The sequence below is a fragment of the Ranitomeya variabilis genome, chromosome 4 (genome assembly GCF_051348905.1).
Source record: "Ranitomeya variabilis isolate aRanVar5 chromosome 4, aRanVar5.hap1, whole genome shotgun sequence".
Classification (NCBI taxonomy): Eukaryota; Metazoa; Chordata; class Amphibia; order Anura; family Dendrobatidae; genus Ranitomeya; species Ranitomeya variabilis.
The window spans coordinates 741,312,897-741,331,382 of NC_135235.1; the positions used below are offsets into that span (position 1 = coordinate 741,312,897).

Consider the following 18,486-nt stretch of genomic DNA (forward strand, 5'->3'; position numbering starts at 1 on the left):
GTGGAGAACAATAAAACCTAAAAATGATCAACGTAAATCCCACGGAGCTCTGAGTTTTAAAGATGCTCAAAATCAAAGTGGAAAATGAAGTTACAGGATAATCCAACTTCAGTGGAAAAGCCTCATGACAAGGAAATGATGCTCAGTAGTGGGTGTGGCCTCCACATGCCTGTATGATCTTCCTACAACACCTGGGCATGCTCCTGATGAGGCGGCAGATGGTCTCCTGAGGGCTCTCCTCCCAAACCTGGACTAAAGCATCCGCCAATTCCTGGACAGTCTGTGGTGCAACGTGACGTTGGTGGATGGTGCGAGACATGATGTCCCAGATGTGTTCAATCTGATTCAGGTCTGGGGAACAGGTGGGCCAGTCCATAGCTTCAATGCTTTCATCTTGTAGGAATTGCTGACACACTCCAGCCACATGATGTCTGGCATTGTCCTGCATTAGGAGGAATCCAGGGCCAACCGCACCAGGATATGGTCTTACAAGGGGTCTGAGGATCTCATCTCGATACCTAATGACAGTCAGGCTACCTCTGGCGAGCAGATGGAGGGTTGTGCGGCCCTCTAAAGAAATGCCACCCCACCCCATTACTAACCCACTGCCAAACCAGTCATGCTGAAGGATGTTGCAGGCAGCAGATCGCTGTCCACGGCATTTCCAGACTTGTCACGTGTGTCACATGTGCTCAGTGTGAACCTGCTTTCATCCGTGAAGAGCACAGGGCGCCGGTGGCGAATTTGCCAATCCTGGTGTTTTGTGGCAAATGCCAAGCATCCTGCACGGTGTTGGTCTGTGAGCTCAACCCTCATCTGTGGACGTCGGGCACTCAGACCATCCTCATGAAGTCAGTTTCTAACAGTTTGTGCAGATACATGCACATTTGCTGCAAGTCATTTTGCAGGGCTCTGGCAATGCTCCGCCTGTTCCTCCTTGCACAAAAGGCTGAGGTAGCGGTCCTGCTGCTGGGTTGTTGCCCTCCTACGGTCCCTTCCACGTTTCCTGGTGTACTGGCCTGTCTCCTGGTAGCGCCTCCAGCCTCTGGCCACTACGCTGACAGACACAGCAAACCTTCTTGCCACAGCCCGCATTGATGTGCCATGTTGTGATTTTGCTTTTTGCTCCCTCTAGTGGTCATTAGTGATTTGACTCTGGAGCTTCTGTCTTTTCCTATATCCTCACCTGGGCCGTTAGTTCAGGGGCGTTGCTATATAAGCTCCCTGGACCTTCAGTTCAATGCCTGGCATCGTTGAAATGAGAGCTAATCTGTTGTGCTCTTGTCCTATGATCCTGGTTCCTGTATTTCAAGCTAAGTCTGCTTCCTTGCTTTTTGCTTTTGTTTTGTTTGGTATTTTTGTCCAGCTTGTTCCAATCTGTATCCTGACCTTTGCTGGAAGCTCTAGGGGGCTGGTGTTCTCCCCCCGGACCGTTAGACGGTTCGGGGGTTCTTGAATCTCCAGCGTGGATTTTTATAGGGTTTTTGTTGACCAGATAAGTTATCTTGCTATATTCTGCTATTAGTAAGCTGGCCTCTCTTTGCTGAACCTGGTTCATTTCTGTGTTTGTCATTTCCTCTTACCTCACCGTTATTATTTGTGGGGGGCTTGTATCTTGCTTTGGGGTCCCTTTCTCTGGAGGCAAGAGAGGTCTTTGTTCTCTTCTCCTAGGGGTAGTTAGATTCTCCGGCTGGCGCGAGTCATCTAGCGATCACCGTAGGCATGATCCCCGGCTACTTCTAGTGTTGGCGTTAGGAGTAGCTATTTGGTCAACCCAGTTACCACAGCCCTATGAGCTGGATTTTTGAATCTCGCAGACTTACACGTTCCTCTGAGACCCTGTCCACTGGGGTCATAACAGTGCCATCCTGAATGAGCTGCACTTCCTGAGCCACTTTGGTGGGTTGCAGAGTCCGTCTCATGCCACCACGAGTGTTAAAGCACAAGCAATATTCAAAAGTGACCAAAACATCAGCCAGAAAGCATTGTTAATGAGATGTGGTCTGTTGTCCCCACCTGCAGAACCTCTCCTTTATTGAGTGTGTCTTGATAATTGCCAATAATGTCCATCTGTTGTCTATTCCATTTGCACAACAGCATGTGAAGTTGATTGTCAGTGTTGCTTCATAAGTGGACCGTTTGATTTCACAGAAGTTTGATTTACTTGGAGTCATATTCCCTTTATATTTTTGAGCAGTGTATATAATATATGTGTGTGTTTTGACAAATACTTGCTTTGAAAACTATGTGTAAATATCAGAGAATTGCTGTATGTAAAAGCTCATGATAAAAATCGCATTGCAGTTGGATAGCAATCGCAATGCATTCGGATGTAAATCGGATGCTAGCTGTGAAAAATCGGATTGTACTCGTATGACACTCGTGTGACTCTCGGCAGGAACACTCGGACCGATTTTTCATACGTTAAGTGTGACCCCAGCCTTAGTATGACGGTTCAGCTTCAGCACTAGTATCTACACTGCAGGACTAATTCATTGTACTGTGCATACATACACCTGGTTCAAGCACTCTCCCCCTCCAATAACAACTGTTACAGAGCTGTGTAATGCTGTCAGTGTGCTGAGCCTGATGGCACCTACCTTTTATAACCCCTTCCCGACCTTTGACGCCACGTAGGCGTCATGAAAGTCGGTGCCAATCCGACCCATGACGCCTATGTGGCGTCATGGAATGATCGCGTCCCTGCAGATCGGGTGAAAGGGTTAACTCCTATTTCACCCGATCTGCAGGGACAGGGGGAGTGGTACTTCAGCCCAGGGGGGGTGGCTTCACCCCCCCCCCCCCGTGGCTACGATCGCTCTGATTCACTTTCAACAGCCAATCAGAGCGATTTGTAATATTTCACCTAAAAAACTGGTGAAATATTACAATCCAGCCATGGCCGATGCTGCAATATCATCGGCCATGGCTGGAAATACTGAAGTGACCCCCCCCCACCCCACCGATCGCCCCCCCAAGCCACCGATCTGTCCCGTAGCCCCCTCCATCCTGTGATCCGCTCCCCCGTCCTCCTGTCCGCTCCCCCCGTGCTCCTATGTCACCCCCCCGTGCTCCGACGCCCCCCCCCGTACCCCGATCTCCCCCCCCTTATACTTACCGAGGCTCCCGGTGTCGGTCCGTCTTCTCCATGGGCGCCGCCATCTTCCAAAATGGCGGGCGCATGCTCAGTGCGCCCGCCGAATCTGCCGGCCGGCAGATTCATTACAAGTACATATTCAAAAGTGACCAAAACATCAGCCAGAAAGCATTGTTAATGAGATGTGGTCTGTTGTCCCCACCTGCAGAACCTCTCCTTTATTGAGTGTGTCTTGATAATTGCCAATAATGTCCATCTGTTGTCTATTCCATTTGCACAACAGCATGTGAAGTTGATTGTCAGTGTTGCTTCATAAGTGGACCGTTTGATTTCACAGAAGTTTGATTTACTTGGAGTCATATTCCCTTTATATTTTTGAGCAGTGTATATAATATATGTGTGTGTTTTGACAAATACTTGCTTTGAAAACTATGTGTAAATATCAGAGAATTGCTGTATGTAAAAGCTCATGATAAAAATCGCATTGCAGTTGGATAGCAATCGCAATGCATTCGGATGTAAATCGGATGCTAGCTGTGAAAAATCGGATTGTACTCGTATGACACTCGTGTGACTCTCGGCAGGAACACTCGGACCGATTTTTCATACGTTAAGTGTGACCCCAGCCTTAGTATGACGGTTCAGCTTCAGCACTAGTATCTACACTGCAGGACTAATTCATTGTACTGTGCATACATACACCTGGTTCAAGCACTCTCCCCCTCCAATAACAACTGTTACAGAGCTGTGTAATGCTGTCAGTGTGCTGAGCCTGATGGCACCTACCTTTTATAACCCCTTCCCGACCTTTGACGCCACGTAGGCGTCATGAAAGTCGGTGCCAATCCGACCCATGACGCCTATGTGGCGTCATGGAATGATCGCGTCCCTGCAGATCGGGTGAAAGGGTTAACTCCTATTTCACCCGATCTGCAGGGACAGGGGGAGTGGTACTTCAGCCCAGGGGGGGTGGCTTCACCCCCCCCCCCCGTGGCTACGATCGCTCTGATTCACTTTCAACAGCCAATCAGAGCGATTTGTAATATTTCACCTAAAAAACTGGTGAAATATTACAATCCAGCCATGGCCGATGCTGCAATATCATCGGCCATGGCTGGAAATACTGAAGTGACCCCCCCCCACCCCACCGATCGCCCCCCCAAGCCACCGATCTGTCCCGTAGCCCCCTCCATCCTGTGATCCGCTCCCCCGTCCTCCTGTCCGCTCCCCCCGTGCTCCTATGTCACCCCCCCGTGCTCCGACGCCCCCCCCCGTACCCCGATCTCCCCCCCCTTATACTTACCGAGGCTCCCGGTGTCGGTCCGTCTTCTCCATGGGCGCCGCCATCTTCCAAAATGGCGGGCGCATGCTCAGTGCGCCCGCCGAATCTGCCGGCCGGCAGATTCATTACAAGTACATTTTGATCGCTGTGGTAGGTTCTATCACAGCGATCAAAATAAAAAAAATAAATAAACCCCCCCTTTATCACCCCCATAGGTAGGGACAATAATAAAATAAAGAAAATATTTTTTTTTCTTTTTCCACTAGGGTTAGGGTTTCAACTAGGGTTAGAACTAGGGGTAGGGTTAGGGTTACGGGTAGGGTTAGGGTTAGGGTTATGGCATGTGCACACAGTGCGGATTTGGCTGCGGATTGGCTGCGGATCCGCAGCGGATTGGCCGCTGCGAATTCGTAGCAGTTTTCCATCAGGTTTACAGTACCATGTACACCTATGGAAAACCAAATCCGCTGTGCCCATGGTGCGGAAAATTCCGTGCAGAAACGCTGCGTTGTATTTTCCGCAGCATGTCAATTCTTTGTGCGGAGTCCGCAGCGTTTTACACCTGTTCCTCAATAGGAATCCGCAGGTGAAATCCGCACAAAAAAACACTGGAAATCTGCTGTAAATCCGCAGGTAAAACGCAGTGCCTTTTACCTGCAGATTTTTCAAAAATCGTGCGGAAAAATCTCACACGAATCTGCAACGTGGGCACATAGCCTTAGGGTTAGGGTTGGAATTAGAGATAGGGTTGGAAATAGGGCTAGGGTTGGAAATAGGTTTAAGATTAGGCTTGTGGTTAGGGTTACGGATAGGGTTAGGGGTTTGTTGGGGTTACAGCTGTGGTTAGGGTTAGGGTTGGGATTAGGGTTAGGATTAGGGTTGGAATTAGGGTTACGGGTGTGTTGGGGTTAGGGTTGTGGTTAGGGGTGTGTTGGGGTTAGGGTTGTGATTAGGGTTATGGCTACAGTTGGGATTAGGATTAGGGGTGTGTTGGGGTTAGTGTTGAAGTTAGAATTGAGGGGTTTCCACTGTTTAGGCACATCAGGGTTCTCCAAACGCAACATGGCGCCACCATTGATTCCAGCCAATCTTGCGTTCAAAAAGTCAAATGGTGCTCCCTCCCTTCCAAGCCCCGACGTGCGCCCAAACAGTGGTTTACCCCCACATTTGGGGTACCAGCGTACTCAGGACAAAGTTTCCAAAATGGGGTCACTTGTGGGGGGTTTCTACTGTTTAGGCACATCAGGGGCTCTGCAAACGTAACATGATGCCCGCAGACCATTCCATCAAAGTCTGCATTCCAAAACGTCACTACTTCCCTTCCGAGCCCCGGCATGTGCCCAAACAGTGGTTTACCCCCACATGTGGGGTATGAGCGTACTCAGGAGAAACTGGACAACAACTTTTGGGGTCCAATTTCTCCTGTTACTCTTGCAAAAATAAAAAATTCTGGGCTAAAAAAATATTTTTGAGGAAAGGAAACACATTTATTATTTTCACGGCTCTGCGTTATAAACTTCTGTGAAGCACTTGGGGGTTCAAAGTGCTCACCACACATCTAGATTAGTTCCTTGGGAGGTCTAGTTTCCAAAATGGGGTCACTTGTGCGGGAGCTCCAATGTTTAGGCACACAGGGGCTCTCCAAACGCGACATGGTGTCCGCTAACGATTGGAGCTAATTTTCCATTCAAAAAGTCAAATGGCACGCCTCCCCTTCTGAGCCTTGCCGTGCACCCAAACAGTGGTTTACCCACACATATGAGGTATCGGCATACTCAGGAGAAATTGCCCAACAAATTTTAGGATCCATTTTACCCTGTTGCCCATGTGAAAATGAAAAAATTGAGGCTAAAAGAAATTGTGTGTGAAAAAAAGTACTTTTTCATTTTTACGGATCAATTTGTGAAGCACCTGGGGGTTTAAAGTGCTCACTATGCTCCTAGATAAGTTCCTTGGGGGGTCTAGTTTCCAAAATGGGGTCACATGTGGGGGAGCTCCAATGTTTAGGCACACGGGGGCTCTCCAAACGCGACATGGTGTCCGCTAAAGATTGGAGCCAATTTTTCATTGAAAAAGTCAAATGGCGCTCCTTCCCTTCCGAGCCCTGCCGTGCGCCCAAACAGTGGTTTACCCCCACATATGAGGTATCAGCGTACTCAGGACAAATATGACAACAACGTTCGTGGTCCAGTTTCTCCTTGGGACAATAAAAAAATTTTCGCTTAAAGATCATTTTTGTGACTAAAAAGTTAAATGTTCATTTTTTACTTCCATGTTGCTTCTGCTGCTTTGAAACACCTGAAGGGTTAACAAATTTCTTGAATGTGGTTTTGAGCACCTTGAGGGGTGCAGTTTTTAGAATGGTGTCACTTTTGGGTATTTTCAGCCATATAGAACCCTCAAACTGACTTCAAATGTGAGGTGGTCCCTAAAAAAAATGGTTTTGTAAATTTTGGTGTAAAAATGAGAAATCACTGGTCAAATTTTAACCCTTATAACTTCCTAGCAAAAAAAAAAATTGTTTCCAAAATTGTGCTGATGTAAAGTAGACATGTGGGAAATGTTATTAACTATTTTGTGTCACATAACTCTCTGGTTTAACAGAATAAAAATTCAAAATGTGAAAATTGCGAAATTTTCAAAATTTTTGCCAAATTTCCGTTTTTTTCACAAATAAACTCAGAAATTATCGACCTAAATTTACCACTAACATGAAGCCCAATATGTCACGAAAAAACAATCTCAGAATCGCTAGGATCCGTTGAAGCGTTCCTGAGTTATTACCTCATAAAGGGACACTGGTCAGAATTGCAAAAAACGGCAAGGTCATTAAGGCCAAAATAGGCTGGGTCATGAAGGGGTTAATAACCCCCTGATGATGTCACACATCCAGGATTGAGAGTAATGCCACTACCGAGATGGCTACAGCATTACAGTGACCCGCAGACAATCCCCACATGTTTTTGGCTATGTAACAGGCGCCACACATGCAAGGTGGTGATTCGAGTTTGAAATCGAGCACCGGCTAATGTTTGCTGAGTAACGAGCACCCAGATAATCAAGTGATAATCGAGTATCATAGAGCACATTCGCTCATACATAATCAGGATTCTAGGAAGCCAACAGCATCATTACCCTCCGCTTTCTCTTAGAGGCCCATCATAGTATTTTTCTTCAAGTGATTTTCTAACTTGTCAGCACGTTCTACACACACTGTTATTTAGGCTTTGTAGTTTCCAGATGTGGGCAGGTAACGATCAGAATCTTCTAATCCCTTGAGGTAGGTGGATCCTCCAGGTTGTATGTTCAAAAGAACTACTCAGCTAATAAAGTAGCCACAGCAGATGGCTGAGAAAAATCTGTGACTTCTCTGCATTTAGTGGTCACTACTCACCTGGGTAGTCATATGTAGGAATCTCCTCTTTACACCGCTCATCACCCCTCACATATGTCTCTGTAGTATTAATATGGGTCAGATCTTCACCCTGAAACAAATATTGTAAATGTCACCGACAGATGGAGAAGTCACATCTATGATCAGCTCTAATCCTGCCATCTCCACCGTTCTCATTACACAAGTATAAAACATATAATACTGGTGGAAAAAACAAGACTGAGCACAAGACCTTCACAGCCGTCTACACATCATAGGGGAGATCTCATGACTCCTTCTCTCCATCTACCTGATGATCCTGAGGAATATTGGGATCTTCTTGTTTACAGTCCTGTGGAAGAAGAGGACGGGGACATCTCTCTGGTGTTGTCCTTATCCTGGATAGATCTGAAGGAAAGACATACAGGCACTGAACTCATTCTTTACATACAGATAATTATAGGCCGTGTGTATTTTGTCCTGTCTATTACCTGGTGATGTGAGGGGCTGAGGAACCTCCATCATGACGTCCTTGTACAGGTCTCTGTGTCCTTCTAAATACTCCCACTCCTCCATGGAGAAATAGACGGAGACATCCTGACACCTTATAGGAACCTGACACATACAATGATACCGTCATCCCCCGATCCCATCATAGAGTTACTGTATAATGTCCCAGCATTCCCAGCAGTGTCACCTCTCCAGTCAGCAGCTCAATCATCTTGTAGGTGAGTTCTAGGATCTTCTGGTCATTGATGTCCTCATGTATCAGGGGGTGAGGTGGAGGCCCCGTGATTGGGCTCAGGGGTCTTCCCCATCCTTCAAACACAGGGTCCTGACAGCGCTCACTAGAGGTCTTCTTCACTACTGTGTAATCCTGGTTATGAAGAGACACATTAATAAATCTCACTACAGACATTTCCAGAGTCCTCACCTCTCCAGTTCTGTCCATCTGTTATTCCCATAGATAGGAATGATGTAATGTGACGTCATCAGAACCTCTCACCTCTCCAGTAAGACGGAAGAGGATCTCTAGGGTGAGGTGTAATAATTTCTCCGCCATCTGGTCCCTGTCCATATCCATCCTTGATGATTAATTCAGAAAAAATCTCCTATTATACAAGATGTCCACTGAGAGGATCTGATATTATAGGGAAATGAATAGGAAGAAAATGAGCCGATGTAACATCATAAATTATGACAAGGGGAAGCATACCAGGAGATTGAGCGTGTAGATGTTATATATTCTAGTCCTGTATGAACTGGAACACAAGTTGAATTGCTGACTAAGACAGTCACCATGCTCTCAATCACTGGCCAAGTTGGCCACTGCTTGAGCAACGTATTGGCTGTAGGAATCAGAAGTTTTTTGGGACTGACCAGGATGTGCTGCAAAAGACTGGAGAAGATGGAGGTCTGCAGAGACCAGCTGTGACTGTGAAAAGTCATCATGTCATCTAGACAAGATGGAGATGATCGAAACAAAGATGACTCTAGGGAAGATGTATTCCATAAGATACCTGGATGTAAATGTTCATTGTTTGGTCCGCAGTGTGATGATGGCTGTTAATAACTCCAAGTATCTGCTTACCATTTTCAAAGGACATATTGGGAGCTGTAGGGCTGACTTGATATTACAATTGATTGTTGTGTTAAGCTTGGTTCTTGTATTCACGTACTCTTGCTTCTGGTCATGTATTTATGTACCTATGGTGGTTCTGGTGACGTATTTGCATACTGATGGTGTGTCTGTTCATGTATACATGTACTGATGGTGGTTCAGATAATTAGCTGGGTAATTAGCCAGTGCTCTGCCTCAGACTACTGCAAATTGTAGCTTCTTGCTCACTGGGGTATGTTTGCCTTGTTACACTGTGCTCTGTTCTACTGCTGCCTGACCTATGACCGGGCTCTGAATCTGTGTTTTCACCTTTTGCTTGATCCGCTATCTCCCTGGTATTTTGACCCCTGGACCATGACCTGATGATTTTTTTTCTATCACCCCTCTGTCTATGACGTACCCACCTGGCTCCTGACCTCGGACCTTTTGATTACCCAGCCTCGAGGCTTGTCCATGAGTAGTGACTAGCATCACAAATATGCAGTATATGGGGGGGATGGTGGTACTGTGGGAACATTATACTGTGTGAGGCTGTACTGTGAGAACCAAAGCAACCTATGATACTTAGATCTCAGAACAAGGTTCCATAGGTTGTACTATGATGGTGAATGAAGGACTGCCTCTTGTCTATATTCATTTAATTTTCTCTTTTTATATTTTTCAGGTTGCCATTTGTAAACCATGTTGGAATCTGTGGACTCCTTTGAAACAGCATGGCTTTTTAATTTTTTTTAATAAATTGGCGAACCACGGGGTAAGGGAATTTGTTTTGTTTTTTTCAAATAAAATATTTTTCTGAGTATTTTTTTTCTTTCAGTTTACTGGGTTAGTAATGGGGGGTGTTTGACAAATGTCTCTCCAGCACTAACCCCTAAGATTGATGCCATCTGACATAAATCCTCAAAATATTACCCCGATTGCCAACACACCAATGCAATCGGGAAGAGCCAGGCAAAGTGGCAGCTGTTACGTTACTGTTCACACCAAACAGAAACACAAAAAGAGTCTCAGTGCTGAAGAGGTTAAAGTCACCCATGCCCATTGTGGTGACTTTGCATTTAATCTGAATTATCCAAATGTATTATTTCAGTAGGCCCAGGGACATGAGATAGAGTTCATGTGAGAATGACTGTTGGCCTTTATTGTCATTAAAGTATTGTTCACTGGCTGTGGATTAGCTATTGTATCTGTCCTAGCATTGTTCTACTGTCCTTGGGAAATAAAGGCACAATGTTTGTTACTATGTTGATGATCCATTGGTGTTCTGCAATATGAAGGACAATCTATGCATGTTGCTTGCACACTCCAGCAGTGAGGGATGGCCTCCTTCCACCTTCCCCCAAGACTGTGGAGGAATCACTGAATGAGAAGTTGTAACCTATAAAAAGGAGGATCTGCCTGTGTTCAGGGAGTCTACATTACAGAAGTCATGGCATCATCACTCCAACTGAAGAAATACAGAGATGCCACATTTGACCATCGCTGAATCATGGATACGTTTGGAGAAAGCCAGGATTGGGACCTGCCTATCTCCTGGTTCCATGGAGATGTTTGGAGAAGTTGCGATCATTTGATCAACTGGCCTTGTACCTTGGATGGACTCAATGGGCTGTCATCTTCCTACGCTTGTCGTTACCTCCTCTCTGTGCGCGTGCCACAGGTGGGGTAGAGACCCTGGAAGATCTGAAGTCACAGCTGCCATTATCCTGGCGAGTCAGCGGAAGGGTGAGACTCTGTAATGTCTTGTGGGACTGATCTACGTGTTGTCTGCCTGTTTTGTGGTTCAACAAACCATTGCCACATTGTGTTACCCTCACCCTGTGTTATCTGAGTAGTTTTCTGCCCACGGGGAGAGAGAGAGCGGGCATTCAGTGGTGTGAGCCCTGGTCCATGCAGTATTTCTAAAGACAACTGGGTGAGAACAACCACTGACCCTGTATCTCCACACCCAGTAATGGAGAATCTCATCCACCTCCACCCGCAGAGCCGCACTCCACATAGAGAATAATGGAGCCTCCAGCACCGACCTCCACCCGCAGAGCCGCACTCCACATAGAGAATAATGGAGCCTCCAGCACTGACCTCCACCCACAGAGCCGCACTCCACATAGAGAATAATGGGGCCTCCAGCACTGACCTCCACCCACAGAGCCGCACTCCACATAGAGAATAATGGAGCCTCCAGCACCGACCTCCACCCGCAGAGCCGCACTCCACATAGAGAATAATGGAGCCTCCAGCACTGACCTCCACCCACAGAGCCGCACTCCACATAGAGAATAATGGGGCCTCCAGCACCAACCTCCACCCGCAGAGCCGCACTCCACATAGAGAATAATGGGGCCTCCAGCACCGACCTCCACCCGCAGAGCCGCACTCCACATAGAGAATAATGGAGCCTCCAGCACCGACCTCCACCCGCAGAGCCGCACTCCACATAGAGAATAATGGAGCCTCCAGCACCGACCTCCACCCGCAGAGCCGCACTCCACATAGAGAATAATGGAGCCTCCAGCACCGACCTCCACCCGCAGAGCCACACTCCACATAGAGAATAATGGAGCCTCCAGCACCGACCTCCACCCGCAGAGCCGCACTCCACATAGAGAATAATGGAGCCTCCAGCACCGACCTCCACCCGCAGAGCCGCACTCCACATAGAGAATAATGGAGCCTCCAGCACCGACCTCCACCCGCAGAGCCACACTCCACATAGAGAATAATGGAGCCTCCAGCACCGACCTCCACCCGCAGAGCCGCACTCCACATAGAGAATAATGGGGCCTCCAGCACCGACCTCCACCCACAGAGCCGCACTCCACATAGAGAATAATGGAGCCTCCAGCACCGACCTCCACCCGCAGAGCCGCACTCCACATAGAGAATAATGGGGCCTCCCCCACCGACCTCCACCCGCAGAGCCGCACTCCACATAGAGAATAATGGAGCCTCCAGCACCGACCTCCACCCGCAGAGCCGCACTCCACATAGAGAATAATGGGGCCTCCAGCACCGACCTCCACCCGCAGAGCCGCACTCCACATAGAGAATAATGGAGCCTCCAGCACCGACCTCCACCCGCAGAGCCGCACTCCACATAGAGAATAATGGGGCCTCCAGCACCGACCTCCACCCACAGAGAACAATGGAGCCTCCCCCACCGACCTCCACCCGCAGAGCCGCACTCCACATAGAGCACGGTGGCACAGTGGATAGCGTCCTGGGTTCAAGCCCCACTAAGGACATCATCTGCAAAGAGTTTGTATGTTCTCTCTGTGTTTGTGTGGGTTTCCTCCCACATCCCAAAGACATACTGATAGGGAATCTAGATTGTGAGCCTCAACGGGGACAGCGACGATAATGTGTGCAACCTGTAAAGCGCTGCGGAATATGTTAGCACTATATAAAAAAAATAAAGATTATTTAGAGAATAATGGAGCCTCCAGCACTGACCTCCACCCGCAGAGCCGCACTCCACATATATGGCTCCTCTGTGCGCACAGGACCTGTGATGAGGTCACAGGAGGGGAGGAGTCAGGGGTCACATGATCAGGGGCCTCAGTGTATGCAGGACTCTGCTGTGCTGGTTGTCATGGTGCTGGATGAGGGGAAGTTTCTGTGTGGGGTCAGGAGGGGTTTACAGTGTGGATGTAGCAGAGCCGTGTGTGTAGGAGATGTGCGGAGTGGAGCCGTGTGTGTACAAGGTGTACGGAGCGGAGTAGTTTGTTTTCGTTTTTAACCCCTTAGTGACCAAGCCAATTTTTACAATTCTGACCACTGTCACTTTATGAGGTAATAACTCTGGATACTTTAAAGGGAACCTATCACCCCGTTTTTTTCGGTATGAGATAAAAATACTGTTAAATAGGGCCTGAGCTGTGCATTACAATAGTGTAGTTTGTGGACCCCGATTCCCCACCTATGCTGCCGAAATACCTTACCAAAGTAGTCGTTTTCGCCTGTCAATCAGGCTGGTCAGGTCGGATGGGCGTGGTTTCTTCCCTCAGATATTGCGTAGTTTTCCGTTGGTGGCGTAGTGGTGTGCGCATGTCCAAGGTCCCGAATCCTGCACAGGGGTGTGAAAATAGCAGCGATGTCCGTTATTCCATTGGTGATCGGTGGGCGCGGCCATCTTCCTTTGGCCGCGCGTGCGCAGAAGCGGCGCTCTGCTGGCCGCGGCTTCAGGAAAATGGCCGCCGCGATATCCATCTGCGCACGCGCGGCATCCCGCGGCCATTTTCCTGAAGCCGCGGCCAGCAGAGCGCCGCTTCTGCGCACGCGCGGCCAAAGGAAGATGGCCGCGCCCACCGACCACCAATGGAATAACGGACATCGCTGCTATTTTCACACCCCTGTGCAGGATTCGGGACCTTGGACATGCGCACACCACTACGCCACCAACGGAAAACTACGCAATATCTGAGGGAAGAAACCACGCCCATCCGACCTGACCGGCCTGATTGACAGGCGAAAATGACTACTTTGGTAACGTATTTCGGCAGCATAGGTGGGGAATCGGGGTCCACAAAATACACTATTGCAATGCACAGCTCAGGCCCTATTTAACAGTATTTTTATCTCATACCGAAAAAAACGGGGTGATAGGTTCCCTTTAATGGATGATTCTGGGAATGTTTTTTTTACATATTGCACTTCATGTTAGTGGTAAAATTTATTTGATATGACTTGCGATTATTTATGAAAAAAATGGAAATATGGTGAAAATTTTTAACATTTTGCAATTTTCAAACTGAATTTTCATGCCCTTAAATCACAGAGATATGTCACACAAAATACATAATAAGTAACACCTCCCACATGTCTACTTTACATCAGCACATTGGAAATAGCATTTTTTTTGTTAGGAATTTATAAGGATTAAAATCTGACCAGCGATTTCTCATTTTATCAACAAATTTACTAAACCATTTTGTTTTAGGGACCACATCACATTTGAAGTCACTTTGAGCGGTCTATATGAAAGAAAATACAGAAAAGTGACACCATTCTAAAAACTACACCCCTTAATCTGCTCAAAACCACATTCAAGAAGTTTAACCCTTTATGTGCTTCACAGGAAGTGAAGCAATGTGGAAAGAAAAAATGAACATTTTCCTTTTTTTTCACAAACATTTTACTTCAGAACCAATTTTTTTATTTTCCTAAGTGTAAAAAGAGAAAATGAGGCACAAAAATTGTTGTACAATTTGTCCTGAGTACGCTGATACCCCATATGTGGGGGTAAACCACAGTTTAGGCACACAGCAGACTTTTTCAACGCCGAATTGGCTGGAATTGAGATCGGACGCCATGTCGCGTTTGGAGAGCCCCTGATGTGCCTAAACAGTAAACCCCCCCACAAGTGACACCATTTTGGAAACTAGATCCAAGGAACTTAGGCTGGGTTCACATTGTATTAACAGCAGCCCGTTCAACACATGCGTTAACGGGCTGTTGTTAACGCAAGTTCCGATATGTAATCGCGCTAGCAGTGACAGACCCGAAAACGCTGCAGCCCCCGTCCCAGGGTCGTCACTCAATGACAGCACATCGCTAGCGTATGCCCATTGTGGGCGTGTGCTAGCGATGCGTCCGACATAGGACTTAGGCTGGAGTCACACATGGCGTAAGACAATACGCCACGTATTATACGTCCGTACTACGGCCGTAATACGGAGAAATGTTCCCAAAATAGTGATCCGTAGTCAGGGTGTGTCAGCGTATTTTGCGCATGGCATCCTCCGTATGTAATCCGTAAGGCATCCGTACTGCGAGATTTTCGCGCAGGCTTGCAAAACCGACATCTAATGGATTTATGTGCTCAAATGTTAGGGAAAACATATATACAGTATATATATATATATATATATATATATATATATATATATGTCATTGTGACACATATATATATATTCTGTATTTAGATTTCATTCAGCGCGATATCTGTGAACAGCCGGTAATTCAATTGCCGGCTTTTCATTTCTCCTGCACAAACCCGACAGGATATGAGACATGGTTTACATACAGTAAACCATCTCATATCCCCCTTTTTTTGCATATTCCACACTACTAATGTTAGTAGTGTGTATGTGCAAAATTTCAGCGCTGTAGCTGCTGAAATAAAGGGTTAAATGGCGGAAAAAATTGGCGTGGGCTCCCGCGCAATTTTCTCCGCCAGAGCGGTAAAGCCAGTGACTGAGGGCAGATATTAATAGCCAGGAGAGGGTCCATGGTTATTGGCCCCCCCGTGGCTAAAAACATCTGCCCCCAGCCACCCCAGAAAAGGCATATCTGGAAGATGCGCCTATTCTGGCACTTGGCCTCTCTCTTCCCACTCCCTGTAGCGGTGGGATATGGGGTAATGAAGGGTTAATGCCACCTTGCTATTGTAAGGTGACATTAAGCCAGATTAATAATGGAGAGGCGTCAATTATGTCACCTATCCATTATTAATCCAATTGTTGGAAAGTGTTAAAAAACACACACACATGATTAAAAAGGATTTTAATGAAATAAACACAGCGGTTGTTGTAATAATTTATTGTTCTCGCAATCCATTTCCAGGCCCTCGCTTGGCAAAATAATAAACACACAAGATACATACCTTCTGATGTCAGATCACGTCCAACGAGGTAATCCATCTGAAGGGGTTAACTAATATTACAGGCAGAGCTGCGATAAACCACTCGCTCGTGCCTGTAATCCCCGGGTGCTGAAAGGAAAGCAGTGATCTGTACTTACATTGAGTCGCGGTGAGGCGCCCTCTGGTGGATGTTCTCATGAACTGCAGCCTGGGAACTTTTTCCCACGCTCCAGGTCATATGAGGACATCCACCAGGGGGCGCATCACCGCGACCGACTGAAGGAAATGTAGGTCAATGACCTACATTTCATTCATTCGCCGGGGAATTACAGGCACGGAGCACACAGCTGCATTAGCAGGGCTCCTGCCTGTAATATTAGTTAACCCCTTCAGATGGATTACTTCGTGGGACGAGACGGTTCACCAGAAGGTATGTATCTTGTGCGTTTATTATTTTTCCAAGCGAGGGTGTTCCTGATGGATTGCGAGAACAATAAATTATTACAACAACCGCTGTGTTTATTTCATTAAACTACTTTTAAATCATGTGTGTGTGTGTTTTTTAACCCTTTCATACAATTTGATTAATAATGGATAGGTGTCATAATTGACGCCTCTCCATTATTAATCTGGCTTAATGTCACCTTCCAATAGCAAGGTGGCATTAACCCTTCATTACCCCATAGCCCACCGCTACAGGGAGTGGGAAGAGAGTGGCCAAGTGCCAGAATAGGCGCATCTTCCAGATGTGCCTTTTCTGGGGTGGCTGGGGGCAGATGTTTTTAGCCACGGGGGGGCCAATAACCATGGACCCTCTCCTGGCTATTAATATCTGCCCTCAGTCACTGGCTTTACCATTCTGGCGGAGAAAATTGCGCGGGAGCCCACGCCAATTTTTTCCGCCATTTAACCCTTTATTTCAGCAGCTACAGCGCTGAAATTTTGCACATACACACTACTAACATTAGTAGTGTGGAATATGCAAAAAAAAAGGGGATATGAGATGGTTTACTGTATGTAAACCATGTCTCATATCCTGTCGGGTTTGTGAAGGAGAAATGAAAAGCCGGCAATTGAATTACCGACTTTTCACTAACAGCGCTGCGTATTTCTCGCAAGTCACACTGCTGGTCCGTGTGGAATCCGTATTTTTCTCGCCCCCATAGACTTTCATTGGCGTATTATTTGCGCAATACGCTGACAAACGCAGCATGCTGCGATTTTGTACGGCCGTAGAACGCCGTATAATACTGAACCGTAATATACGGCTAATAGGAGCAGCCCCATTGAGAAGCATTGTGCCGTATGTAATGCGAGTTTTACGTACGTAGTTTTTGCGCTCTTACGTACGTAAAACACGCATGTGTGACCCCAGCCTTAATGGCGGCGTTAACAGACTGCATTGCACCGCGCTATAACGTAGTCCGTCTAACGGACGTCTATAACGCAATGTGAACCCAGCCTTATTTAGATGTGTGGTGAGCACTTTGAACCCCCAAGTGCTTCACGGAGGTTTATAATGTAGATCCGTGAAAATAAAAAATCATTCTTTTTCCACAAAAATTATCTTTAAAAAAAATGAACATTACACTTTTTTTTCACAAAAAAATTATTTCAGATCCAATTTGTTTTATTTTAACAAGGGTAACAGGAAAAATTGAACGCCAAAAGTTGTTGTACAATTTGTCCTGAGTACGCTGATACCCCACATGTGGGTGTAAACCACTGTTTGGGCGCATGGCAGAGCTCGGAAGGGAAGGAGCGCCGTTTTCTAATGCAGATTTTGATGAAATGGTCTGTGGGCGTCACGCTGCATTTGCAGAGCCCCTGATATACCTAAAGAGTAGAAACCCTCCACAAGTAACCACTGGAAACTAGACCCGCCAAGGAACTTATCTAGATGTGTTGTGAGAATTTTGAACCCCCAAGTGTTTCACTAAAGTTTATAACGCAGAGCCGTGAAAATAAAAAATCATTTTTTCCCACAAAAATGATTTTTTAGCCCCCAAATGTTTATTTTCCCAAGGGTAACAGGAGAAAATGGACCCCAAAAGTTGTTGTCCAATTTGTCCTGACTACGCTGATACCCCATATGTGTGGGTAAACTGTTGTGAATTGGATTATTTGGCTCCCTCTTGTGGTCACTAGCGACATGACACTTTGAGTTTCTTTCCCCAGCTTGGTACCCACCTGGCTCGTTAGTCCAGGGGTGTTGCTATTTAAGCTTCCTGGATGTTCAGTCTGGTGCCTGGCATCGTTGTAATCAGTTCCTTTCTGTTTGCTCCTGTCTGCTGGTCCTGGTTCTTGCAAAATAAGCTAAGTCCTGCTTCCTTGTTTTTTGGTTATTTGCATTGCTTTTATCTTTTGTCCAGCTTGCACTAAATGTGATTCCTGATTTTGCTGGAAGCTCTAGGGGGCTGATATTCTCCCCCCGGGCCGTTAGTCGGTTCGGGGGTTCTTGAATATTCAGCGTGGAAATTTTGATAGGGTTTTTGCTGACCGTATAAGTCATCTTACTATATTCTGCTAT

At 46.7% G+C, this 18,486-nt stretch overlaps 1 protein-coding gene across 1 annotated transcript in view; it reads right to left on the reverse strand.

The window, feature by feature from the left end:
* LOC143768021 (uncharacterized) overlaps positions 1-12,860 on the reverse strand; it is a 43,301-nt gene extending 30,441 nt beyond the window's left edge. Inside the window, exons 1-6 of the mRNA XM_077256665.1 lie at positions 12,827-12,860; positions 8,759-8,893; positions 8,450-8,629; positions 8,244-8,367; positions 8,063-8,160; positions 7,774-7,864 (exon numbers count right to left, since the gene is read on the reverse strand). Of these exons, the coding sequence (XP_077112780.1) occupies positions 7,774-7,864; positions 8,063-8,160; positions 8,244-8,367; positions 8,450-8,629; positions 8,759-8,836 (571 nt within the window). The 5' untranslated portion in view covers positions 8,837-8,893; positions 12,827-12,860. The remainder of the gene's footprint in view (positions 1-7,773; positions 7,865-8,062; positions 8,161-8,243; positions 8,368-8,449; positions 8,630-8,758; positions 8,894-12,826) is intronic.
* Between the last annotated feature and the right edge of the window lie 5,626 nt (positions 12,861-18,486).